Source organism: Leuresthes tenuis, unplaced genomic scaffold, assembly GCF_036924035.1.
Source record: "Leuresthes tenuis unplaced genomic scaffold, fLeuTen1.0.hap1 SCAF_14, whole genome shotgun sequence".
Taxonomy (NCBI): Eukaryota; Metazoa; Chordata; class Actinopteri; order Atheriniformes; family Atherinopsidae; genus Leuresthes; species Leuresthes tenuis.
In genome coordinates, this window is record NW_027325368.1 from 2,441,085 (window position 1) to 2,467,533 (window position 26,449).

The 26,449-nt window shown below is 46.0% G+C and overlaps 3 protein-coding genes across 5 annotated transcripts in view; 2 read left to right on the forward strand and 1 right to left on the reverse strand.

Annotated features, from left to right (window-relative positions):
- larp4b (La ribonucleoprotein 4B) overlaps positions 1–26,449 on the reverse strand; it is a 347,997-nt gene that overhangs the window by 7,807 nt on the left and 313,741 nt on the right. The gene's annotated exons all lie outside the window — the stretch shown is intronic.
- LOC140268874 (tripartite motif-containing protein 16-like) lies at positions 547–7,064 on the forward strand. 2 transcript variants are annotated; one of them, XM_072363867.1, is made up of 4 exons: positions 547–1,809; positions 2,002–2,589; positions 6,423–6,472; positions 6,775–7,064. In XM_072363867.1, exons 1-2 carry the CDS (start codon positions 645–647, stop codon positions 2,559–2,561), a joined length of 1,725 nt encoding a protein of 574 aa, XP_072219968.1. In that variant the 5' UTR covers positions 547–644; the 3' UTR covers positions 2,562–2,589; positions 6,423–6,472; positions 6,775–7,064. The 2 variants fall into 2 exon arrangements, with proteins under 2 accessions (XP_072219968.1, XP_072219967.1); XM_072363866.1 differs by lacking the exons at positions 547–1,809; positions 2,002–2,589 and having other exon boundaries at positions 4,223–6,472.
- zmynd11 (zinc finger, MYND-type containing 11) overlaps positions 9,969–26,449 on the forward strand; it is a 38,781-nt gene continuing 22,300 nt past the window's right edge. The window contains exons 1-5 of one of the 2 annotated variants that reach the window (XM_072363393.1): positions 9,969–10,169; positions 13,509–13,646; positions 17,207–17,366; positions 19,042–19,065; positions 25,059–25,220. In XM_072363393.1, the coding sequence (XP_072219494.1) occupies positions 13,516–13,646; positions 17,207–17,366; positions 19,042–19,065; positions 25,059–25,220 (477 nt within the window). In that variant the 5' untranslated portion in view covers positions 9,969–10,169; positions 13,509–13,515. Of the gene's footprint in view, positions 10,170–10,625; positions 10,645–13,508; positions 13,647–17,206; positions 17,367–19,041; positions 19,066–25,058; positions 25,221–26,449 lie in introns of those variants that run through there. The other variant, XM_072363394.1, reaches the window with a different exon arrangement.

Sequence of the window (26,449 nt, forward strand, 5' to 3'; positions counted from 1 at the left end):
GTAATACCGATAATCGGAACTGAATTCCTTATTGGCTACACACATTAGCATTTTCAGAGGAATGTGATATTTTGTTTATTAATCCACTGAACTCTGACCTATGAATCATTCAAACCACCAGTGTTTCTGTGTTTCTATAAATGTTTTATGTGTTTCTAAATGTTCTTCCTGATTTTTCGGCCTCAAAAAAACACAAAAAGCATTTATGTTGAGAGCAATTTAGGATCCAAAGCATCAACATTTGATTTATGTGCAGCAACTGATTCCATTATTTCAGGAGAAGCTCGTCTGCTTCATTTAAAGTTCTGTGAAGAAAGAAGCTGACGAGGAACTGGAGCTTTAACACAATGATTCTTTGTGAAAGTGAAGCTAAACTTCTTTCCAAAGGGATTAAAAGAAGAATCAACCTGTATTTTAACCATGAAGACTGGTGTGAAACAGCTTCAACACACTTCCTGCTCTCACAGCTCTGCTCTGCCCACATTTTTCCTTGTTCCCTCCCCTTCAGACCTGCAGGCTGATGATGGGTGTGACCAACAGCTGGTTCTGTTCTTTGCACCGACAGATGATTTGTAGATCAGAGCTCAGATAAGTTTCAGCTTTGAGGAAGTGAAACTCACTCAGTCACTGATCTGAGAGGAGAAATGGCGCAGAAAGGAGTTCAGCTGGACCGGGAAAGATTCTCTTGTTCGATCTGTCTGGATCTGCTGAAGGATCCGGTGACTATTCCCTGTGGACACAGCTACTGCAGGAACTGTATTAAAGCCCACTGGGATGGAGAGGATCAGAAGGGAATCCACAGCTGCCCTCAGTGCAGGAAAACTTTCACACCGAGGCCTGTCCTGGAGAAAAGCACCATGTTAGCTGATTTAGTGGAGCAGCTGAAGAAGACTGGACTCCAAGCTGCTCCTGCTGATCACTGCTATGCTGGAGCTGAAGATGTGGCCTGTGATTTCTGCTCTGGAAGAAAACTGAAAGCCATCAAGTCCTGTTTAACCTGCCCAGCCTCTTACTGTGAGAAACACCTTCAGCCTCATTATGATGTGGCTCCATTAAAGAAGCACAAGCTGGTGGAGCCCTCCAAGAACCTCCAGGAGAACATCTGCTCTCTTCACGGTGAGGTGATGAAGATGTTCTGCCGCTCTGATCAGAAGTCTATCTGTTATCTCTGCTCTGTGGAGGAACATAAAGGCCACGACACAGTGTCAGCTGCAGCAGAAAGGACTGAGAGGCAGAGAGAGCTGCAGGGGAGTCGACAGCAAATCCAGCAGAGAGTCCAGGACCGAGAGAAAGATGTGAAGCTGCTTCAGCAGGAGGTGGAGGCCATCAATCAGTCTGCTGATAAAACAGTGGAGCACAGTGAGAAGATCTTCACTGAGCTGATCCGTCTCCTCCAGAAAAGAAGCTCTGAGGTGAAGCAGCAGATCAGATCCCAGCAGGAAACTGAAGTGAGTCGAGTCAAAGAGCTTCAGGAGAAGCTGGAGCAGGAGATCACTGAGCTGAAGAGGAAAGATGCTGAGCTGCAGCAGCTCTCACACACAGAGGATCACACCCAGTTTCTACAGAACTGCCCCTCAGTGTCAGCACTCAGGGAGTCTACACCCTCATCCAGCATCAAGATCCGTCCTCTGAGGCACTTTGAGGCTGTGACAGCAGCTGTGTCAGAGCTCAGAGAGAAACTACAGGACATCCTGAGAGAGGAATGGACCAACATCTCACTGAGAGGCACTGAGGTGGATGTTTTACTGCAGGAACCAGAACCTGAACCAGAACCTGAACCTGAACCTGAACCTGAACCAGAACCAGAACCTGAACCTGAACCTGAACCTGAACCAGCTGTGTCAGTACTCAGAGATAAACTACAGGGCTTCCTGAGAGAGAACTGGACAAACATCTTATTAATATTATTACTGTTATTATTATCACAATTTGTTATAAACAGCTCACTGACTTTCACTAAAGTGGATGTTTTAATGTCAGAACCAGAACCAGAACCAGAACCAAAGAGCAGAGCTGACTTCTTAAAATATTCATGTAAAATCACACTGGATCCAAACACAGCAAACAGACAGCTGTTACTGTCAGAGGGGAACAGAAAAGTGACAGTAATGGATAAACCTCAGTCTTATTCTGATCATCCAGACAGATTCACTGGATATTGGTTTCAGGTCCTGAGCAGAGAGAGTCTGACTGGACGTTGTTACTGGGAGGTGGAGAGGAGAGGGGTAGCAGTTGGTGTAGCAGTCGCATACAAGAACATCAGGAGAGCAGGAGGTGGGAGTGACTGTGGATTTGGATTTAATGACAAATCTTGGGCATTATATTATTACCCAGGCAGTTATATATTTTGGTACAACAACAAGGAAACCTCCATCTCAGGTCCTGTATCCTCCAGAGTCGGAGTGTACCTGGATCACAGAGCAGGTATTCTGTCCTTCTACAGCGTCTCTGGAACCATGACTCTGCTCCACAGAGTCCAGACCAGATTCACTCAGCCGCTCTATGCTGGAGTTTGGCTTTGGGGCTCTGGATCCACAGCAGAGTTGTGTAAAGTGGAATAAAGGTATCCTCTCAGCTCTTTGCTGTGATGTCTCTGCGCTGCTGTTCTGCTGCTTATTTGCTGCTGTTCTGCTGTTTATTTGCTGCTTTTTCCTGGGTTTGTGCAGCCATGGAGGATATCACTGCTAATGATGAGTTTTATTCACAGAAATGTTTCTCCACATGAAAATCTAAACTTCTCTGAGCTCTAAATATTAGTTGGATGCTTGTGTTGATGTGTCTGTATGTTGTTGTTTCTCTTCCACTTCATGGAGCCCAACAGAGAGATCAGCAGACCTTCCTTTATCACAGACTCTGTTCACATCTCATCACTTTGTAAATGTAAAATTATTCTGGAGCTACACTGACTTTGATTAGTTTCAGAGATCAAATGTTGTTGCTGTTTTCTAACAGATGAGGAAGTCTGTTCTGAGGTGCTCAGAAACGGTCATTTCCAGGATCAGCAGGAATCAGGAGATCCTTCATCAGCTTTAATGTGAGAACCAGTGAAGATTTTCACAGCAAATACCGCTTTGAAGGAGTGAACAAAGTGTTTTCTGTTGTCTTCATTTCAGTGTTTGTGTGAAATCTGACGGAGAAAATGTCAAACTGATGTGAGGGTATAACTGAGGCCGTTTTCCTGTAACAGCACAAAGTTCAGAGTTCATGTTCAGAGCAGAAAATATTTGACTTTCTTCAATAAAACAGCTTCATCTCAGAGAAATGAGTCCAGTTTTCTTTGAATTTTTCTTTCCTCACTCAGAAAGATTTGATCCACATGCTTCAGATGATTAGTTATTATTCTGTGAGCTCTGTTGTTCTGACCTTTCTTCTTTAACAGCGAAGAAACATTTACTTCAGCTTCAAGGCAATTTTATTTGTATGGCACATTTCATACAAGTGCAACTCGATGTGCTTTAAAAAGCAGGAAAATAAATTACAGAATAAAAGGATGAAAAGATAAAAACGTGCAAAGACACGTAAAACAAAGCAGGACAATAAAACTTTCTGTAACAGCCGGAACCAGAAGTAGTGCAAGATATAATTAATAAGATGCTTTGGTAAGAAAAAAAGGATAAGACAAGTAAAAAGGAGGTAATAAACACTGGAGAGCATCTGTAACTTTAACCATCATCTCATTTCAGAGGCCTGACAAAACAAGGAAGTTTCGAGCCTTGATTTAAAAGCAGCAACATTTGGGCACATCTCAGAGTTTCAGGGAGTTTGTTCCAGAAATAAGCAGCAAAATGTCTGAATGATGCTTTTCCAAGTTTTATCTTAGGACTATAAACCGTTAGCAGACCCTTAACAGCTGACCTCAGGGTTCTGGATGGTTGATGGGGAAGAAGAAGATTTAGCAGGTATTTTGGGCCCAAACCATTTAATTTTAACTCTCACACAGAGGAAGCCAGTGCAGAGATCTGAGAACTGGTATGTTGCTGCTTTTTGAATATGCTGCAGTTTTTGGATGGTTTTCTTTGGAAGGCCCATAGCAGTAGTCTACTCTACTCCAGATAAAAGCATGGTTCCAGGTCTGGTTTAGATAGAAGGCTTCTTATCCTTGCTATATTTTTTAGGTGGTAAAATGCCGACTTGGTTCGCAGATCTGCAGTTTGATGATGGGTGTAACCAACAGCTGGTTCTGATCTTTGCACCGTCACATGATTTGTAGATAAGAGCTCAGATAAGTTCCAGCTTTCAGGAAGTGAAACTCACTGAGTCGCTGATCTGAGAGGAGAAATGGCGCAGAAAGGAGAGCAGCTGGACCGAAAAAGCTTCTCTTGTTCGATCTGTCTGGATCTGCTGAAGGATCCGGTGACTATTCCCTGTGGACACAGCTACTGCAGGAACTGTATTAAAGCCCACTGGGATGGAGAGGATCAGAAGGGAATCCACAGCTGCCCTCAGTGCAGGAAAACTTTCACACCGAGGCCTGTCCTGGAGAAAAGCACCATGTTAGCTGATTTAGTGGAGCAGCTGAAGAAGACTGGACTCCAAGCTGCTCCTGCTGATCACTGCTATGCTGGAGCTGAAGATGTGGCCTGTGATTTCTGCTCTGGAAGAAAACTGAAAGCCTTTAAGTCCTGTTTAGTCTGTCTGGCCTCTTACTGTGAGAAACACCTTCAGCCTCATTATGATGTGGCTCCATTAAAGAAACACAAGCTGGTGGAGCCCTCCAAGAACCTCCAGGAGAACATCTGCTCTGGTCACGGTGAGGTGATGAAGATGTTCTGCCGCACTGATCAGAAGTCTATCTGTTATCTCTGCTCTGTGGAGGAACATAAAGGCCACGACACAGTGTCAGCTGCAGCAGAAAGGACTGAGAGGCAGAGAGAGCTGGAGGGGAGTCGGCAGCAAATCCAGCAGAGAGTCCAGGACCGAGAGAAAGATGTGAAGCTGCTTCAGCAGGAGGTGGAGGCCATCAATCAGTCTGCTGATAAAACAGTGGAGCACAGTGAGAAGATCTTCACTGAGCTGATCCGTCTCCTCCAGAAAAGAAGCTCTGAGGTGAAGCAGCAGATCAGATCCCAGCAGGAAACTGAAGTGAGTCGAGTCAAAGAGCTTCAGGAGAAGCTGGAGCAGGAGATCATTGAGCTGAAGAGGAAAGATGCTGAGCTGCAGCAGCTCTCACACACAGAGGATCACATCCAGTTTCTACAGAACTGCCCCTCAGTGTCAGCACTCAGGGAGTCTACACCCTCATCCAGCATCAAGATCCGTCCTCTGAGGCACTTTGAGGCTGTGACAGCAGCTGTGTCAGAGCTCAGAGAGAAACTACAGGACATCCTGAGGGAGGAATGGACCAACATCTCACTGAGAGTCTCTGATGTGGATGTTTTACTGCAGGAACCAGAACCTGAACCAGAACCTGAACCTGAACCTGAACCTGAACCTGAACCAGAACCAGAACCAGAACCAGAACCAGAACCAGAACCTGAACCAGAACCAGAACCAGAACCAGAACCAGAACCAGAACCTGAACCTGAACCAGAACCAGAACCAGAACCAGAACCTGAACCAGAACCAGAACCAGAACCAGAACCAGAACCTGAACCTGAACCTGAACCAGAACCAGAACCAGAACCAGAACCAGAACCAGAACCAGAACCAGAACCTGAACCTGAACCTGAACCAGAACCAGCTGTGTCAGTACTCAGAGATAAACTACAGGGCTTCCTGAGAGAGAACTGGACAAACATCTTATTAATATTATTACTGTTATTATTATCACAATTTGTTATAAACAGCTCACTGACTTTCACTAAAGTGGATGTTTTAATGTCAGAACCAGAACCAGAACCAGAACCAGAACCAGAGAGCAGAGCTGACTTCTTAAAATATTCATGTAAAATCACACTGGATCCAAACACAGCAAACAGACGTCTGTTCCTGTCAGAGGGGAACAGAAAAGTGACAGTAATGGATAAACCTCAGTCTTATTCTGATCATCCAGACAGATTCACTGTATGGTTTCAGGTCCTGAGCAGAGAGAGTCTGACGGGACGTTGTTACTGGGAGGTGGAGATGGGAGGGGAAGGAGTTGGTGTCGCAGTCGCATACAAGAACATCAGCAGAGCAGGAGGTGGGAGTGACTGTGGATTTGGATTTAATGACAAATCTTGGGCATTATATTATTACCAAAACATTTATATATTTTGGTACAACAGCATCCAAACCTCCATCTCTGTTCCTCGGTCCTCCAGAGTCGGAGTGTACCTGGATCACAGAGCAGGTATTCTGTCCTTCTACAGCGTCTCTGGAACCATGACTCTGCTCCACAGAGTCCAGACCACATTCACTCAGCCGCTCTATGTTGGAGTTAGGCTTTGGGGCTCTGGAGCCGCAGCTGGTCTGTGTAAAGTGAAATAAAGGTATTTAGTCAGCTTGTTGCTGTGATGTCTCTGCACTGCTGTTCTGCTGTTTATTTGCTGCTGTTCTGCTGTTTATTTGCTGTTTATTTGCTGCTTTTTCCTGGGTTTGTGCAGCCATGGAGGATATCACTGCTAATGATGAGTTTTATTCACAGAAATGTTTCTCCACATGAAAATCTAAACTTCTCTGAGCTCTAAATATTAGTTGGATGCTTGTGTTGATGTGTCTGTATGTTGTTGTTTCTCTTCCACTTCATGGAGCCCAACAGAGAGATCAGCAGACCTTCCTTTATCACAGACTCTGTTCACATCTCATCACTTTGTAAATGTAAAATTATTCTGGAGCTACACTGACTTTGATTAGTTTCAGAGATCAAATGTTGTTGCTGTTTTCTAACAGATGAGGAAGTCTGTTCTGAGGTGCTCAGAAACGGTCATTTCCAGGATCAGCAGGAATCAGGAGATCCTTCATCAGCTTTAATGTGAGAACCAGTGAAGATTTTCACAGCAAATACCGCTTTGAAGGAGTGAACAAAGTGTTTTCTGTTGTCTTCATTTCAGTGTTTGTGTGAAATCTGACGGAGAAAATGTCAAACTGATGTGAGGGTATAACTGAGGCCGTTTTCCTGTAACAGCACAAAGTTCAGTTCATGTTCAGAGCAGAAAATATTTGACTTTCTTCAATAAAACAGCTTCATCTCAGAGAAATGAGTCCAGTTTTCTTTGAATTTTTCTTTCCTCACTCAGAAAGATTTGATCCACATGCTTCAGATGATTAGTTATTATTCTGTGAGCTCTGTTGTTCTGACCTTTCTTCTTTAACAGCGAAGAAACATTTACTCCAGCTTCAAGGCAATTTTATTTGTATGGCGCATTTCATACAAGTGCAACTCGATGTGCTTTAAAAAGCTGGAAAATAAATAACAGAATAAAAGGATGAAAAGATAAAAACGTGCAAAGACACGTAAAACAAAGCAGGACAATAAAACTTTCTGTAACAGCCGGAACCAGAAGTAGTGCAAGATATAATTAATAAGATGCTTTGGTAAGAAAAAAAGGATAAGACAAGTAAAAAGGAGGTAATAAACACTGGAGAGCATCTGTAACTTTAACCATCATCTCATTTCAGAGGCCTGACAAAACAAGGAAGTTTCGAGCCTTGATTTAAAAGCAGCAACATTTGGGCACATCTCAGAGTTTCAGGGAGTTTGTTCCAGAAATAAGCAGCAAAATGTCTGAATGATGCTTTTCCAAGTTTTATCTTAGGACTATAAACCGTTAGCAGACCCTTAACAGCTGACCTCAGGGTTCTGGATGGTTGATGGGGAAGAAGAAGATTTAGCAGGTATTTTGGGCCCAAACCATTTAATTTTAACTCTCACACAGAGGAAGCCAGTGCAGAGATCTGAGAACTAGTATGTTGCTGCTTTTTGAATATGCTGCAGTTTTTGGATGGTTTTCTTTGGAAGGCCCATAGCAGTAGTCTAGTCTACTCCAGATAAAAGCATGGTTCCAGGTCTGGTTTAGATAGAAGGCTTCTTATCCTTGCTATATTTTTTAGGTGGTAAAATGCCGACTTGGTTCGTAAATTAATGTGGTTTTCAAAGTGTAAGTCAGCATCTAATATAACCCCCAAGTTTCTGGCACGGTTTGTAGGTTTTCAGATAAGCACTGAACTCAGTTCTCTCATTTTTGTTAGGACCAAAAACAATAACTTCTGTTTTGTTCTTGTTTAGCTGCAGGAAATTGTGGGACATCCAGTCATTTATCAGTAAGATACAGTGATAAAGGGAATCAATCGGGCTGTAGTCATCAGGAGAGAGGGCAATGTAAATTTGAGTATCATCTGCATTGATATTGTTGTCTCGCAAAAGTTTTCCTAAGGGAAGCATGTAAAGGTTAAATAAGAGAGGACCAAGGACTGAACCTTGAGGAACTCCACACCTCATGTCAGCCTTCTGGGAGACAAAGATGCCAATGGAAACAGAATAGTATCTGTCTTGTAGGTATGATCTAAACCAGTAAAGGACCGTATCAGACAGTCCAACCCATTTTTCTAATCTTTCTAATAGTATAGAATGGTCGACGGATCAGTCTTAGACGAGCTTTCTGTCATTTCTTTAAGGAGTCTTCAGGAATAGTTCTCCAGGCTTCTTGAAGGACATCCCAAAGCTCTTCTTTGGATGTGGGCTGCCTTTTGTTCCGTTCTCTGTCAGATGATCCCACACTGCTTCAATAATGTTGAGGTCCGGGCTCTGGGGAGGATTCATCCCTCCATAAGACCTGTTGCCACTGATTTTCAGTCCACTTCTTGTGTCATTTGGCACAGCTCAGCCTTTTCTCCCTGTTTCCCTTCCTTAAGAACGGCTTCTTGACAGCCACCCTTCCATGGAGACCATTTCTGATGAGGCTTGGGCCAACAGTAGATGGATCAGCTGAAGGTCCAGATGCATCTCTCAGGTCCTGTCAGGTCACAGCTGGATTTTTTCCTCTTTCTTAAGGACATCACTTTCAGATCCTGTTCATCTGCTGTAGATAGTTTTTTAGGCCTGACACTTCTTCTTTTGTCCTCCACTTGTCCAGTTTCCTCAAATGTTTTAAGGACACACTGCACACCATGCTGAGATATGCCAAGTTTTCAGCTAATAGCTCTTTGGGAATCACCTTGTTGCTGCAGAAATCCTATTTTCTGTCTGTCAAACTGTGTTTTCTTTGCTGTTTTTCATAGATGCAGCTAAAGAAATGGGAACAAATGATGTGTCTTTGTGACAAAGTGCCTAAAGATCCAGTTTAAAATGGCTTCTTTGCTAAGTTGTCTGTTCTGTGTCGACACAACACTGGTTCATCCCTTGAGTTAGGAGCCTTTTTTCTGCCTGAAGGGTTCATAGCTCAGAGTTAAGTGGCTTAACAAAGAAATAATGGTTCATTAATGTTAAGGTCTGGGCTCTGGGGAGGAATCCATCTGAATCAGGTGTGTTGAAGCAGCCCTGCTGTATTGTAGAGAGATTGCATAAATTATGCTCGAATGAGGCCCAATCCCAATTCTTCCCCATTCCAGGATAAGGTGCTCCTTTTTCTTTTTATTGAGGATCCATATCATAAAGTCACCTAAATGGCTTCTAACACCATTTCGGAATAGCTAAATGACCGCTATTCACCGACAAACAAAGGAAAAGCGGCACCATGCTTCTGCAAAATGCTGCGACAGTGCAAAGTGTTGACACTGGGACTGTGCCTAATAGGTGGCAGACTTTAGTCCCCTTTACAGCGTAAAAATGAGTTATTTTCATAAACACGTGCACAGAAAAAACAAGGAAACAAAATGGAGATAGGCATGTCATGAACGCTAAAAACAAGCAGTTGTATCACCTTATAAACCCCGCAGTTTTTCTATCCTTTAAAATATGAAATAAATAGTAAATTTGATTCCATGTTTGCAAACTGCGCACAAACCGACAGGCTGTTGCGCACATGTCCAACAACTTTTGACACGTAAAATCGGCGCAGCGCCCCTTTAACTCGGCGGCTGACGGGTGCACTGTGTCGGATTCCACCACTAGAGTTCTCCCTGCGGCTCACCTGCTCAGCTCGGTTCTGTCTGTGTTTACCTCCCATCCCAGCGCTGCGCTCCGGTGGCAATCTGGACGCGAACCACCGACCACAGCTTCATCACGAGAAATACTAATGTAAGCTGCCTGGCGTCCAATCCTTCGTGGATTTTTTTCTGCAGCGCTGCGTGTTCGTGCCACTGGGGCGGAGGTGAGTTTAGTGTTTATTCTTGTGAAAATGGCTCGGTTTCAATGACAACCCAGCAGCTACAGGCGCTAGCACCGTTAGCTTAGCCGCAGCTCTCTTTCCCATCTCGTGATGGAGGATTGTGAACATGGCGCCCTCCAAAACAAACCAGCTGGTAGTTGGTTAGCCTAGTGTGTTTTGCTGTTTTATGAGGACAGACAGAGCTTTGCGTTTACTTAAGACTGTACCAGTTGTTCACCGTGAATGTAAATCTCACGTACATTCACTGACAAGTTGGCTAGCTTCTATAGCTTAGCTTTGCTACGTAACAGTTTACTAGCTTAGCTAACAAAAAATAACTCGCCATGAAAGCACGTTTACTTGTCAAACGCCAATTTACGCCATTTTCTTTGATTCTGTTTTATCACACATCAGTCCGTAGCAGTGAGCCACGTTGGTTTAGTGTTTTAGTGGGAGTTAAAACGGACATTTTGTTACGGTAAGTTGTGGTTTGGAGGTTAGCTCGCATGCTAACAGCTACACTGAGCTGCTTGAATGGCAGTGGCCTCCACAGCTGTCTCTTTGTTGCCAAAGGTTCCACTTGTGCCTGGTGTGTGACGTAAATAAACGTTTGAAGTAAAGTTTTATATCACAATGTGACATAAGCTGGTGTACACAACGTGTAGCTGGTTAATGTGAATGGTGTGTGCGTGCGCGTGCGTGTGTGTGTGGTGCTAACATCTCCGGACTGCGCTGAGTGGTTGTCTGGCTTGATTTAACTGATAATCTATCCACTGGGTGTAATGGTTAATTTGGTTTGACGTTAAAGAAGAGCTTCCAGGTTTTCTGGAGAAGCGAAATGAGCGATATGAAGTCTCTTTGTTCCCCCTGGATGCCACAAACCCAGTGAACCTGCGCTGGCTGGTGGCGCACACCTTTGCGTAATTGATTGCGGTGGTCGTCCTGTCCTCGGTGCCAGGTCCCTGGAGAAGGAAGTGCAGGCGGGCAGGTGTGGTGCTGTGCCACAGGTACCTCCAGGGAGCTGGTATTACTCGCGCTTTCTGTCCTGGGTCCACCCCAGGACCTTCTCCCGGTGTGACATCCTCAAAGCCTGGAGAGACGCCTGGAGACATCCTGCTGCCCCAATCCACCTGTGAATGTCCTCTGTTCCACCCCAGGAGACAGTAACTCAGTCCCAGACAGAAGGCAGCCCACCCTTTTCCAGCTGAGGACCGTGGCCTCAGACTTAGAGATGCTGGGTCTGGCCTTATTGAGCTTTCAGCCGGTGTGCATGACTCGGAGAGGACTTCCGACTGCGCCCTGTGAGGATTACTTTAGGTATGAAGTGACCTGTGTCACGGGTCATCAGCTTTACCGTCTCTGCTGGCAGTAACTTAGACTTCTGGGCATTTTCTCCTTTTTCTGTTTCAGTTAACAGAAAGTTTCTGTGGACGTTCACTTGACCTAATAAGCTATGCTTAATAGTTAAAGATGAGACAGATTCAGCTGGATCGCGGTCCAATGATGGTTTATTGCAGAGTTACAACATGACCATGCATGAGAAGTAGCCTCAGTCTGAAACTCTTCTGAAAGTTTCCATCTTTTATACAATCTGGGGCCTGAGGCCCCTCCTTTCATATGGCGTATTTTCCCCATCCTTCCACCATTATGTCTTATTTACCAATTTGACCCGAGGCTGGGCCCGTTGTCTGTTTTAAAAACTAATTTATTCCTATAATAGTCCCTCCTCCTACTCCTAACTTTTCCCCTACATCTCCTTTGATCATCATTTCGACTGTCATTAGCTTGGGGGCCATACCTTATAGTCCTAATTGTGTCAGGCTTTGTAAGGCCCTTCCTGGACATGGCGCCCCATTATCATTCATTAATGATAGACTCAGAGCTACACATTGGCGTTTTCCATAGATTCGGGGATTGTTAGACATCCTGATAGAGATGATGGAGTAAGCTCCCCTGCTTTTGCACACTTAGTTAAGCTTCTTTAATTCTGAAGCGCTCTGCTTATCTTTGTTTCTTCTCACCTTAAACCGCAGTTTTAATAAGTGCGAAACGGCACATCTGTCACATCTGTCACAGACTCCGGCGCCATAAACTCAAACCCAGTGTCCTCCTGCCTTCGGTGTTTTAATGTTTAGCCTTTGGCTTTGATTTATGGAGGTGACGTCTGAAGTTTCACGGCTGGTTAAGAGGAGGACTGCATGAAATTGGATTTGACTTTCTTAAATATCTGGGGTAGACCCGGCCTGTGCACCACACTAAGAAGTCAAATGAGTATTATTCAGAGGGTTTCTAACAGTTTTCCTTAAACTTAAGTCTACAAAGACTTGAATATACAAACTTTAAATGGACTCTGGAGGCTACATTTTGGTCGTCGGGACGCTTTCTTTGATGCATTTTCATGTGGTTGTAGAAAAATGAGCTTGTTTTATGTGTGAAGCTTTTATTTTTGCGTGGAAAGACGAGTCTGGGCTTCATCTCTGTCGTGCTCCAGCTGTGTTGGTGTTTTATCCGTAACATCCCTGACAAAATCGATCGTCTGAAAGTGGACTTTGTGAATTAAAGTGAGACCGGTTCTGGAAATCAGAGGCAGTAGGTTTTAAAAAGGCTTTTCATCTGAGAACCGTTAAGCTTCGGTGGAGGGATTTTCTTTCCTTTCTCTAAAGCAGCCTCATCAAGCTTGTGGCTTTTTATCTGATGAAACCTCTTTGAGCTTCCCGTGCGCAGCTCCAGCCCAGCTACTCGTTCAGCTCAGATTTCAGGTTATTCTCAGAGTTTTCCTGGACTCGTACCCATATTTTGGATACTTCGAGCAGGATGCAAACAGCAGAGCTGCATCGGATGGTTCCTGCTGTGTTCTTTGGGTTTTATCAGTGTTCTGTGCCATGAAAGATGCACTTCCTGCAGTCTGAATATGTGTGTGAAGTAACGATTGGCTTCAGAAATCTCGTGGTCATAGCATCATCCCTGCTGGACACCACTGACTGCATCTGTTAAGCTGCTCTTCACAACCTAGATTTGGGTTCCCCTGCTGTCTTTAATGATCAGTAAAGGCTAAAAAAATAGCTCAACTTAGGTGTATTTATGCCTAAAGTTATCTTCTTTGCTGCTGGATGATAAAAAACACATTTTAAGAACCTAAAACTTGTTTTTTGTCCCATTATTTACGCACAATAAGAGCAACATCGGTTAGTTTTAAAGACACGCAGTGAAACCGTTTTGCTACAAATCCGCCGCCGCCGCCACTACTAATTTGCTAGCTTTTCTTTCTATTTTGGTCATTTCTAAGTGAACGAAGCAGATAAATGCGCTGATATTCATTTGGAGTATTCCTTTGTTTCCCACAGTTGTGATGAATAAGGAAATCATGTCACGTGTGGTGAAGAAGAGGCAGGCGGATCCTAAGGTGGTCCAGTATGTGTGGGCGGCCATCGAGGTCATTCGCAACCAGAAACAAATTGCAAACATGGACCGGATCTCCAAGTAAGTTAAACATCATGCAACAGTGGTTCTGGGATCCTTTTAAAGGGGGAAAAACAACTTTTAGAGACACGAGCAGCCCTCAAAATCACTTTCTAGACTTGGCAGTCGTGTGCCTCTTTAAACCAGGAAGTAAGCGTCCAGCATCCCCCCGATTCAAAGAGTTCCAGGTGGTTGAAAGAGTTCCAGGTGGTTGAAAGAAAGAGTTCCAGGTGGTTGAAAGAAAGAGTTCCAGGTGGTTGAAAGAAAGAGTTCCAGGTGGTTGAAAGAAAGAGTTCCAGGTGGTTGAAAGAAAGAGTTCCAGGTGGTTGAAAGAAAGAGTTCCAGGTGGTTGAAAGAAAGAGTTCCAGGTGGTTGAAAGAAAGAGTTCCAGGTGGTTGAAAGAAAGAGTTCCAGGTGGTTGAAAGAAAGAGTTCCAGGCGGTTCATTGAAAGAGTTCCAGGTGGTTGAAAGAAAGAGTTCCAGGCGGTTCATTGAAAGAGTTCCAGGCGGTTCATTGAAAGAGTTCCAGGCGGTTCATTGAAAGAGTTCCAGGCGGTTCATTGAAAGAGTTCCAGGCGGTTCATTGAAAGAGTTCCAGGCGGTTCATTGAAAGAGTTCCAGGCGGTTCATTGAAAGAGTTCCAGGCGGTTCATTGAAAGAGTTCCAGGCGGTTCATTGAAAGAGTTCCAGGCGGTTCATTGAAAGAGTTCCAGGCGGTTCATTGAAAGAGTTCCAGGCGGTTCATTGAAAGAGTTCCAGGCGGTTCATTGAAAGAGTTCCAGGCGGTTCATTGAAAGAGTCCCAGGCGGTCGGTTGACAGGGTCCCAGGCGGTCGGTTGACAGGGTCCCAGGCGGTCGGTTGACAGGGTCCCAGGCGGTCGGTTGACAGGGTCCCAGGCGGTCGGTTGACAGGGTCCCAGGCGGTCGGTTGACAGGGTCCCAGGCGGTCGGTTGACCGAGTCCCAGGCGGTCGGTTGACCGGGTCCCAGGCGGTCGGTTGACCGGGGTCCCAGGCGGTCGGTTGACCGAGTCCCAGGCGGTCGGTTGACCGAGTCCCAGGCGGTCGGTTGACCGAGTCCCAGGCGGTCGGTTGACCGGGTCCCAGGCGGTCGGTTGACCGGGGTCCCAGGCGGTCGGTTGACCGGGTCCCAGGCGGTCGGTTGACCGGGTCCCAGGCGGTCGGTTGACCGGGTCCCAGGCGGTCGGTTGACCGAGTCCCAGGCGGTCGGTTGACCGAGTCCCAGGCGGTCGGTTGACCGAGTCCCAGGCGGTCGGTTGACCGGGTCCCAGGCGGTCGGTTGACCGGGGTCCCAGGCGGTCGGTTGACCGGGTCCCAGGCGGTCGGTTGACCGAGTCCCAGGCGGTCGGTTGACCGAGTCCCAGGCGGTCGGTTGACCGAGTCCCAGGCGGTCGGTTGACCGGGTCCCAGGCGGTCGGTTGACCGGGTCCCAGGCGGTCGGTTGACCGGGTCCCAGGCGGTCGGTTGACCGGGTCCCAGGCGGTCGGTTGACCGGGGTCCCAGGCGGTCGGTTGACCGAGTCCCAGGCGGTCGGTTGACCGAGTCCCAGGCGGTCGGTTGACCGGGTCCCAGGCGGTCGGTTGACCGGGGTCCCAGGCGGTCGGTTGACCGGGGTCCCAGGCGGTCGGTTGACCGGGTCCCAGGCGGTCGGTTGACCGGGTCCCAGGCGGTCGGTTGACCGGGTCCCAGGCGGTCGGTTGACCGAGTCCCAGGCGGTCGGTTGACCGAGTCCCAGGCGGTCGGTTGACCGAGTCCCAGGCGGTCGGTTGACCGAGTCCCAGGCGGTCGGTTGACCGAGTCCCAGGCGGTCGGTTGACCGAGTCCCAGGCGGTCGGTTGACAGTTTGAAAGAAAGATTGAAGGATTGAAAGGTTCTTTGGATAGTTTCCTCTGTCAGACCTTTTTAGAACTGTTTCAGATCCGATTCGTGGTTTCCACCCTAAAACCGAAGCTCCTCCCTCGTGATGGAGGCCCGGGCTTCGGGCCGGCAGTGGTTCTTTGGATAGTTTCCTCTCAGACCTTTAATCTGAGTAAGTTGGTATAAAGGTGGAACTGACCTTTGATTCTAAACCTCTGAAAGCAGCAGATTTTCTCCAGGAGATGATGAGCATTCCTGCTTCTTGTGTTTTTCTCCTCTGAGCCGTTAGTTTTTGGGCGAAGCGCCTCGGATCTGCGGCAGACCGGGTCGACGGCGCTCCAGCTGTTGTGATCCGATTGTTGAAATCAGACTTTGTTTATTCGTCATTCCTCCGTCAGTGGGTGGAGCGCAGACCCAAAGAAACACTCGGCGCGTCTCTTTCAGCAAGTTGGCGAGCACCTCGGGAGCTGGCCGCTCGCCAAGTAGTAATAAGAATCGGCGGCGAGCAGCTGTTGTCATGGCAACAGCACGAGGGGGGGAGGCAGCACCGGCTCTCCCTCGCAGCCTCCAGGCCCCTCGTGGGCTTCATGGCTGAAAAGGTGAAGACTTTGGCTTGGTAGGAGATGAGGATTCTGCGGTCGGCGAGGCGAATGATTAACCACGGCGAGCAGGCGGCGTCCAGGCGAATGATTAACCACGGCGAGCAGGCGGCGTCCAGGCGAATGATTAACCACGGGCGGCGTTTGGTTTATCATTGACCGAGTCGTTTGGGTCTGACTGTGTTCAGTTTGGAAAGTTTTCTCCTTTTTTTCTTTCAACGGCGGCTCAGAGCAGCCGAAGCGTGCGGCTCTTGTTTGTTTCCCGCCTGGCGCCGATTTTATTTTCACGCAGAAGAAGTGAAGCGGGTCGGACCGCGTGAGTCGTTGGGACGCTCCTCCTGCTCTTCAGCCTCGTATCACCAGGACAACCCCTTGTTTATGCTAGCTGTTGGCGCCCTCGTGCACTTCGGTGTGATTCCGTCCGCTTGTGCACGTGTCCAACCTGGCGTGCTTTTTGGCGTGGCGCCCTGGCTGTCCGACCCGGGCTTTCCCTCCTCCTGCAGGGGAAGATATTTCATGTGATCAGTGCTTCTGCTGGTTTGCATTCAATCATTAAACAGATTCTGTCTGAGAAAGCAGCAGAAATGTGTCACTTTTGCTCAGGTAATCGCCGTAAAATCGCCGTAAAATCGCCCCGATCCGTCTCCCGGTGGCTGGAACGTGTTCGGCTTGATTTACACACAATGTGCCAACATTTAGTTAACCTTTTAAAGCTCACAAAGTTTACCTCCAAATGACTTTAATCTCTTTTTGAAGTCCAAATCGCTGCCTGTGTGAGCCGCTGAAGTAAGACTCTGCTTGGTCTTTAGCTTCCTGCTGCAGTTTGAGGAGTGAAACTGGTGTGAAAGTGAAAGCTTCCACAGCTTCTGGTCTGAGGAATGCTGTCTGACCTCCTCAGACTGTTGGCTGAGTGCCTGAGGAAGAGGACTCAGGACCTCTGAGAGGTTTCCTGGCAGGCAGCTGCAGGAAGTAGCCATTATTAGAGTCTGGGTGGCTGCTTGTATTTTCCAACGAATGGGAGACCAACTTCCTGCTGCGTTCCTCACTGTTTCCGCAGCTTCCGGCGCTGGTTTAGCTTCATCCTGCCCTCTCTCTCACCTGCACAGGTACCTGAGCCGTGTGTTCGGCATGCACCCAAAAGAGACCGCCAGACAGCTGAGTTTGGCCGTGAAGGACGGCCTGGTGGTGGAGACCCTGACCGTGGGCTGCAAGGGGTCAAAGGCCGGCATCGAGCAGGAGGGCTACTGGCTGCCCGGGGATGAGATGGTAAGCCCAGCATCTCGCGACACCGAATGTCTTCAACGCGTTCACGCTGTGAGCAACACTCAGAAAGAAAGGATTTGGGCTTCTATGTGAAGTACTGATTCCATTAAAAGGATTTTCACTTGAAAAAGGTCGAATATTGATTCATAAAATCCTGAAATGTTTCTATTGTGCCATTTTTTCAGTAAAAAAAGTCTAAAATTGGGGGAGTTCTTCCCTCTCTTCAGCTTTTCATGTGGAAACGAACTCCAGTTCTGCTGAAACATTAAATCTGGAACAAGCGAAGCTTAAAGCGCGGAATCTAATGTCAAAAAGTCTTTTTCCTCTTTCTCTACTTGTGGCCTTCGGCGTTAAATTTCAATAACAGGCTAACAGTAATGTTAATAATGATATAAACAGTAATCAGGATGATTTGTGAGCAGATATTCTGCTAAAAAGCTCCTGTTTTCCACCGTTCGTTTGGCCATTTTTGGGACGGCTGTCGCAAAGCATTCTGGGATTTGTAGTATTTGCAGTGCTACTTGAGCACCGCTTATATTTATACCTCACGGCCAAATATAACTGCGCTGCGGGCCTGAGTTTGTCATCTATGACCCGACCCTGGTCCAGCACACCCGGTTCAGATGAATGGGTCGTCCTCAGCCGTCAGAACCGACCCATTGAACCAGCTGGTCTCGGTGGTCAAGTTGGAGCGTCTTCTCTGAGGAGGAACCTGTGCTGTCTGCATTTATTTCTGTGAAAATAGCAAAGCTACACCTGAAGCTAACTGATTTGAATTGATATTGAATCGGGTTGAATTGCAGTCTTTGAGTTGGAATGATGCCTGGCTCCAGTTTCTAAGAAAAAAACAACTTTCTATGTTTTTATACGTCATAAATCACAGAAAAAAACAACTTTCTATGTTTTTATACGTCATAGATCACAGAAAAAAACAACTTTCTATGTTTTTATACGTCATAAATCACAGAAAAAAACAACTTTTTGGGCTTTTTTTTCCACTCTTTGGCTTCTAAAAGGCTCCAGGTCGGTCGTAAAGAAAGAGCTTCAAGGTGAACTCACGAGTTTAGTGACGAATCCGTTTGTAAAGCCCGCTGTCGCCCACCCGCCAGGTTGCTCTCAGTGTGAACACGGCGTTTAAATATCACAAATTACAATGTTTGTTCTTTCTGTTCGACGGTGATGAGGAAATACTCTGAATACAGTCACTGAATAAAGCTAAATGTGCTTTTTTAAGCTGTTTCTGTCCTCAACAGTCGCCTCTTTAAGCTGTTTTTACTTTACTGAGGAACAGATGACTTCGTAGAGCTTTATTTCAGCGTATAACCGGGAGAAGCCTCCTTCTTCTTGTGTTACTGCTGCTTCTGGCACCTTTTTACCCGGTGAGCTACAACAGCGCCGTCAGCCAGAAATGAAGTGCAGGGAAGGATGAAATAAAGACGTTAGTTTTCACGTTAACCGCCTTTAAAATGGCTGCGTTGTTCAGTGTTAAATGTGTTCCTCGTTTGGACCGCCGGCCACGAGGGAATCAGGCAAAAGGTGGCAGGTTTAGCGCCTTTTCTGCGCATATTCGACTCCAGAAAGGTGGAGTTTGTCTCTGAAGACGTGACGCTGGCGCCCAGCTGAGCGTTTTAGCTTCAGGCCTTTTAAACACTGCTCTCTGAATCACTTGCAATCACAGGAGCCGAAGGCCGAGGGCAGCAAGGTAAGGACTGCATTGTTATTCTTTTGTTATACCAGGGTTTGCTCCTCATTTGACCCCCTTCATCCCCCCCCCCACCCCTCACCTCTCGACTAACATCCTTCTGTGGGAAATCCTTCACGCCACAGGCAGCGCAGCCGTGGATTTGAGTGAATCTTTTCGTCAGCAGGCTGCAGAAAGCCAGGTGGAGGCGTGTTTCTAAGCTGGAATCCTGCTTTCCTTTGGGAGCTGCTCACCTGCAGCTCGGCCTGCAGCCAGAAGCTGCTCGCTGTCACTCAGTCATGCGTTGAAAAGCTTCACGAAAGCCCGCGGCGGCGCTGCTGCGTCCTCGTGGCCAACTTTCCCGCGGAAGCACTTAGCGACCTTGATGAAATGCGTGCTCGCTACCTACCTTCAGGCGTGCCGTTGCTTGCCTTTTAAAGTCAAATCTTTAATCCTAACCACTGATCTTAAGCTGGAACAACACCTGCAGATTGGTAGCGAGCGTTCGTAGTAATGTGGTCTTGGTTGTCTTTCCCAGAACCGTGCGTTCTGCTGTGCTCTTAACTTCTGTCTGGCATGCTTGTTTTCCTATTTATTTGTGATTTACGACTGAAACCCTAGCGGAGGGGGAGGGAAAGGTCTGTAGTTCTCCTCATGGCGGCTGCTTCTTGCAGGCTAGCAGGCCAGAGGCTGACTGTGAGAAACACTGTGCAGCAGTTGTTAGACGGAGGCCGGTTCTTCTTCCTCAGCAGGTGCCTGGATTCAGTCCAGCTGGCATGAGCAGAGTCCTTCGCTTGACCTCGGCATATTTACTCAAACCACAGCATTGACTCACCGATCATAAGCTTTTCTAACCAGTATAACTAAGTTTTAAAGGCACTGTCTCAAGCCAGGTTGGATTAAGTCCAGGTTTCCCTAAAACTCTCCTCTTTTTTTAGTGCTTTTTACACTAAAAGTAGCATCTTAATGCTGTTCAGCTGCAGTCACGAACTTGTTTAGATGCATTAAAACTGGTGAAGCATGATAATAAAGCTGATCTGATGCTCCTTAAATATAATGACCTACACGCTGTAAAAGAAGGCTGATCTGATGCAGCTTAAATATAATGACCTACACGCTGTAAAAGAAGGCTGATCTGATGCACCTTAAATATAATGACCTACACGCTGTAAAAGAAGGCTGATGCTCCTTAAATATAATGACCTACACGCTGTAAAAGAAGGCTGATCTGATGCAGCTTAAATATAATGACCTACACGCTGTAAAAGAAGGCTGATCTGATGCACCTTAAATATAATGACCTACACGCTGTAAAAGAAGGCTGATCTGATGCACCTTAAATATAATGACCTACACGCTGTAAAAGAAGGCCGATCTGATGCTCTGATGCACCTTAAATATAATGACCTACACGCTGTAAAAGAAGGCTGATCTGATGCACCTTAAATATAATGACCTACACGCTGTAAAAGAAGGCCGATCTGATGCACCTTAAATATAATGACCTACACGCTGTAAAAGAAGGCCGATCTGATGCTCCTTAAATATAATGACCTACACGCTGTAAAAGAAGGCTGATCTGATGCTCCTTAAATATAATGACCTACACGCTGTAAAAGAAGGCTGATCTGATGCTCCTTAAATATAATGACCTACACACTGTAAAAGAAGGCTGATCTGATGCACCTTAAATATAATGACCTACACGCTGTAAAAGAAGGCCGATCTGATGCAGCTTAAATATAACGACCTACACGCTGTAAAAGAAGGCCGATCTGATGCACCTTAAATATAATGACCTACACGCTGTAAAAGAAGGCCGATCTGATGCACCTTAAATATAATGACCTACACGCTGTAAAAGAAGGCCGATCTGATGCACCTTAAATATAATGACCTACACGCTGTAAAAGAAGGCTGATCTGATGCTCCTTAAATATAATGACCTACACGCTGTAAAAGAAGGCTGATCTGATGCACCTTAAATATAATGACCTACACGCTGTAAAAGAAGGCTGATCTGATGCACCTTAAATATAATGACCTACACGCTGTAAAAGAAGGCTGATCTGATGCTCCTTAAATATAATGACCTACACGCTGTAAAAGAAGGCCGATCTGATGCTCCTTAAATATAATGACCTACACGCTGTAAAAGAAGGCCGATCTGATGCACCTTAAATATAATGACCTACACGCTGTAAAAGAAGGCCGATCTGATGCACCTTAAATATAATGACCTACACGCTGTAAAAGAAGGCTGATCTGATGCTCCTTAAATATAATGACCTACACGCTGTAAAAGAAGGCTGATCTGATGCACCTTAAATATAATGACCTACACGCTGTAAAAGAAGGCCGATCTGATGCACCTTAAATATAACGACCTACACGCTGTAAAAGAAGGCCGATCTGATGCACCTTAAATATAATGACCTACACGCTGTAAAAGAAGGCTGATCTGATGCACCTTAAATATAACGACCTACACGCTGTAAAAGAAGGCTGATCTGATGCACCTTAAATATAATGACCTACACGCTGTAAAAGAAGGCCGATCTGATGCTCCTTAAATATAATGACCTACACGCTGTAAAAGAAGGCTGATCTGATGCTCCTTAAATATAATGACCTACACGCTGTAAAAGAAGGCTGATCTGATGCTCCTTAAATATAATGACCTACACGCTGTAAAAGAAGGCTGATCTGATGCTCCTTAAATATAATGACCTACACGCTGTAAAAGAAGGCTGATCTGATGCACCTTAAATATAATGACCTACACGCTGTAAAAGAAGGCCGATCTGATGCACCTTAAATATAATGACCTACACGCTGTAAAAGAAGGCCGATCTGATGCACCTTAAATATAATGACCTACACGCTGTAAAAGAAGGCCGATCTGATGAGCTTTTAACCAGAGGAGGGAACGCCACTAAAGCATCAACACTTCCTCCATCACTGTCCAAACTTTCCCTTATCAGCAGCTTTAGGGCAGCTTTCTCCTCCAATGGCAAAATAAATGTTCAGGGCAGTGGAGGAGCACAAAAACAGTTGAATTCACTCACATTTTGAAGTATTCTTTGCAGAGCTTCTACTGAACTGTGTTGAGTTAGTGTGTCCTGCTTCAGCCAAACTCTGAGCTCAGTTTGCTGTAACCACAGACACCGTGTCCTTGGCTCAGAGAGTCTTTCATGACTCGGCCCAACACTGCTGAAGTAGCTCTTAACACGCAGCAGAACACGAGGCCCGGCCCTGCGGCCGAACAGTCTACACTTTAAGGCATCTGGGGATGGATTTTAGACCTTGCAGGTTCCAAAATGGGCGGAAATATTCAACCCTGGAGAAAATGGTTCAGATTTTCAGTCTGAAAGTGTGAAGTTTAGTTTTATTTGGGTTCAGTTAGTTCCTGAAACTTTGACCTGACTTGGATCACAGCTACAGGCTCATGCTGCTCTGCTTTATAGGGTGATGTCAGTGTGTGAAGGGCTTCCTGTCAGGCCCGGCCTCTGCAGCATCTTCACTTCCTTTGTCCTATTTCTGGGTTGTTTCGGGCTCATTTCAGCACCTGAGGCTCTCTGACACGAGTCGGTCAGCGGTTTAAAAACTTGTTGAGTTATTTCGGATGTGCTGAGCCACCCTTTGTGAACCGAAGCCGACTCTGCCGGGCTTCACCCGGCGCAAAACCAAGCGACATGTCAAAAACGCATCAAAAACGAGGCACAAACGCTTCTTTACTGAGCTCCAGCCTCCCCTGCCCCCCCCTCCTGAGTCGGCCCAGACTGTCAGTGGGTGGAGTTGGACGGTGGACAGGCTGATGGATCCAGACCATCCCAGTCTAGGTGCTCCTGACTTAAACTGCTTCATCAAAACGAGCAAAAAAAGTGTCTAACAAGATGAAAAACTGGAGTATTTATCTAATCAAAGGCATATATGAAGCTTTCTGTCTGATTAAGATGTAACGGACCATCATGGATCAATATTATACAGAAACCTGTTTCTCTGACTGAGTAAAAGAGCTTTAAGGAGTTTTCCTCTGAGCTGCATCCTCTGGCTCAGCTTGTGATGAACACGATAACAGAAAGAAGTAGTTCTGGGGGGCGGAGAAACCATCTCCCGATTCTGTGGTCCTCTCCTGCCAGATTAAAGTGGACGACGTCACGTTTAAAATCATGCAAAACGTGCAGTTTTAGCCAAAGATGTCACAAATTAAGGCGATTTTTTTCCAGTTTTTGCTGCTAAGTCTGTCATAATTGCTGTAACCTCGGTCCGAATCCGTCGTTTAAAGTGTAATAAAGACCCAGAAGACGTGGCTAAATGCTTAATTTGGTCCCCAACTCATTACATTCTTGTCTGTGAAATGTTATAGATTTATTTTCCCCATTAAGCCTGGTTTGATTAGGGATTAAATCCCCTGGTCAGCAGCACAGCAGTGATTGTGTTTAGCTTCGTCTCCTTCGGGCCTTCAAGGACAAACAAAATTAAGTTCCAACTTCGGTCTTTAGCTTATTGTTGAAGATAAAGGAATAAAAGGAGAGATTATTTAGAACAAACCCGCTGATTCACATCACAATACACATATAAGGCCCTTTTTCAAGGTCTGAATCCACTTTCTTGATGATTTCTGATGCTCAAATGACTCCTGAAACGATGGATTTCAGAGCATAAAACAGCCATCTGTACAGGAAATGTTGGTTATTTATTTATAAAACTTTATATTGAAGCAAGTTGTCGGTGCCAGCTGGAGAGGACGACCTTTACTGGCTTAAAGGGAGATGATTCAGATGCTGGGACACCCATCGGTCTGATGACAGACCTTGGATTAATTGGGAGTTTCTCCATAGATTCACACCAAACGATGGGATGATTGTATTCTGACTAATCAGGTCAAACTCGCCTGAATAACATCAGGTGGAGGCTCTGTGACCAAAGGCCCAAGCTTATCCCCACAGTGACGTGAAGCCGTTAAACAAGTGAAATATAAGCACTTTTGTCCTCTTTAAATTAGAAATGAATCTTTTCTTCTGTAGCTTTGATTTTTACATGTAAACACGTGTCGAAACTCACTTTCTTCCCATTAAAAGTGAGCTTTAAAAGGCCCACCGAGCCCATCAGCAGCTTAAAAATGAGATTCTTAATATGTAACAAATGGCAGCGTCCCGAGTACCAACCCTGGGGAACACCTGGGTTAATCTCAGATAACAGAATGACACTGATCTGCATCAAAGGCCTCAAACAGTGTGAAGCTTTTTTATATGAGCTCTTATTTCCAGCCACTGTAGTCCTCGGCTGTGCATGAAGTAAATTTGATTTGAATCCGACCAAAACCGGGCTTTTCAGGTGTAAATCTTTCAGCCTGAGCTGGACGAACGCACTCAGGTGGATTTGGGTGTTCTGGAGTCGCTCCAAACGCAGCTGAATCCCCATTTTCTCACATAATTCAGCACCAGGCATCGGACCCTTCTCCGGTTGAGCTGTACCTGCAGCTCCACTCATCTGTGCACGTAACCGTGCACGTTAATACAGTTCCACACGTTCTCAGCTTAAATCAACTGGATGCAACCACAGTTTCATGCTCTGGGCTCCCTGCAGCTTCATAAGGAACAGTTACTCACTGCTTTTTGCTTCAGAATAAAAAGCAGTTTCCTTTTATTCCTCAGAAACTGAAGATCTTTGTATTTCTCTCATTATTAAACGCCTTTAAACGAGCTTTCACTAAACGGTGAAGCTCCATATCTGTAATCAGATTCAGGATGCGAGGCTCAACAAAAGAAACATGGACTTCTACTTGTTTCGGAGACGTTTTTGGGGCACGAAGTGTTCCAGATGCTGCATTTATTCTCTATTCATGTTATTTCTTTTCAATGCTGTCTGCTCCATTGTCTTCTTCTCACTTTCACCTCTAAAGTCCAGTTGATCTCAAAGTCTTAGAGTTGGAGCGAATTCTCTCCTCCTCTTGGCGGGCTGGAGGGGGGGGTCACCCAAACTTGTGCTCTGCTGTTTGTGCCCTGCAGGACTGGGAGGCAGAGAGCCACGACTGGTACTGCTTCGAGTGCCACCTCCCAGGCGACGTCCTGCCGTGCGACAACTGCTTTCGGGTGTATCATCTCAAATGTCTGTCGGAGGAGTGCAAGCCCAAAGATGGAGGCTCGCACTGGCAGTGTGTCGTCTGCAGGGTAGGTGGGGGGGGGGGGGGCGTCTTCAGAGCCGGCTTCCTGCTGTTCAATTCAATTCAATTCAGTTTTATTTATAAAGCGCCAGATTACAACAATTGTCATCTCAAGGCACTTAAGTAATAAAGTCCAATTCAAGCCAATTGGAATTCAATTCATTGTAATCATAATCCAATTAATTCATATGGAGCCAATTCAAAAAATAATATCCGAGCTAAGGAAACCAACAGATTGGACCAGAACTTGTCTTCAGTCCAATCTCCCGTCCTGAGCCTGAGGGACTGTGGAAAGGAACGACTCCCTTTAACAGGAAGAAACCTCTGGCAGAACCAGAACCAGGAAGAAACCTCTGGCAGAACCAGGAAGAAACCTCTGGCAGAACCAGAACCAGGAAGAAACCTCTGGCAGAACCAGGAAGAAACCTCTGGCAGAACCAGAACCAGGAAGAAACCTCTGGCAGAACCAGGAAGAAACCTCTGGCAGAACCAGAACCAGGAAGAAACCTCTGGCAGAACCAGAACCAGGAAGAAACCTCTGGCAGAACCAGAACCAGGAAGAAACCTCTGGCAGAACCAGAACCAGGAAGAAACCTCTGGCAGAACCAGAACCAGGAAGAAACCTCTGGCAGAACCAGGAAGAAACCTCTGACAGAACCAGAACCAGGAAGAAACCTCTGACAGAACCAGGAAGAAACCTCTGACAGAACCAGAACCAGGAAGCAACCTCTGGCAGAACCAGAACCAGAACTAGGAAGAAACCTCTGGCAGAACCAGAACCAGGAAGAAACCTCTGGCAGAACCAGACTCAGGAAGAAACCTCTGGCAGAACCAGAACCAGGAAGAAACCTCTGGCAGAACCAGAACCAGGAATGGTTCATCCGCCTGGACCAGCTGGGGTTTGAGAAGACAGAAAAGAGGGAAAAGAGGGGGGAAAAACACCATAACACCATTCAAAGGATACCTGCTGGAACAGGGAAACACAAGTTAATAACCACAATAATGTCACATGGACATAAAATCATTTGAGAAATTAAACAGGAGGAAAAAGAGAGGAAAGTGAGGAAAGGTGTGACAACTCTCCGAAGACACAGAATCAGTGATTTAACAGGAATGTTGATCAACTTAAGGGCAAAGTCAATCATTTACATTTAGCTGAATATTTAACCTCTCAAATGGCTTTTAGCAAGTCCATCCATCCTAACCCTCCCAGGCCATAGTCTCTCCTGTGTGTCC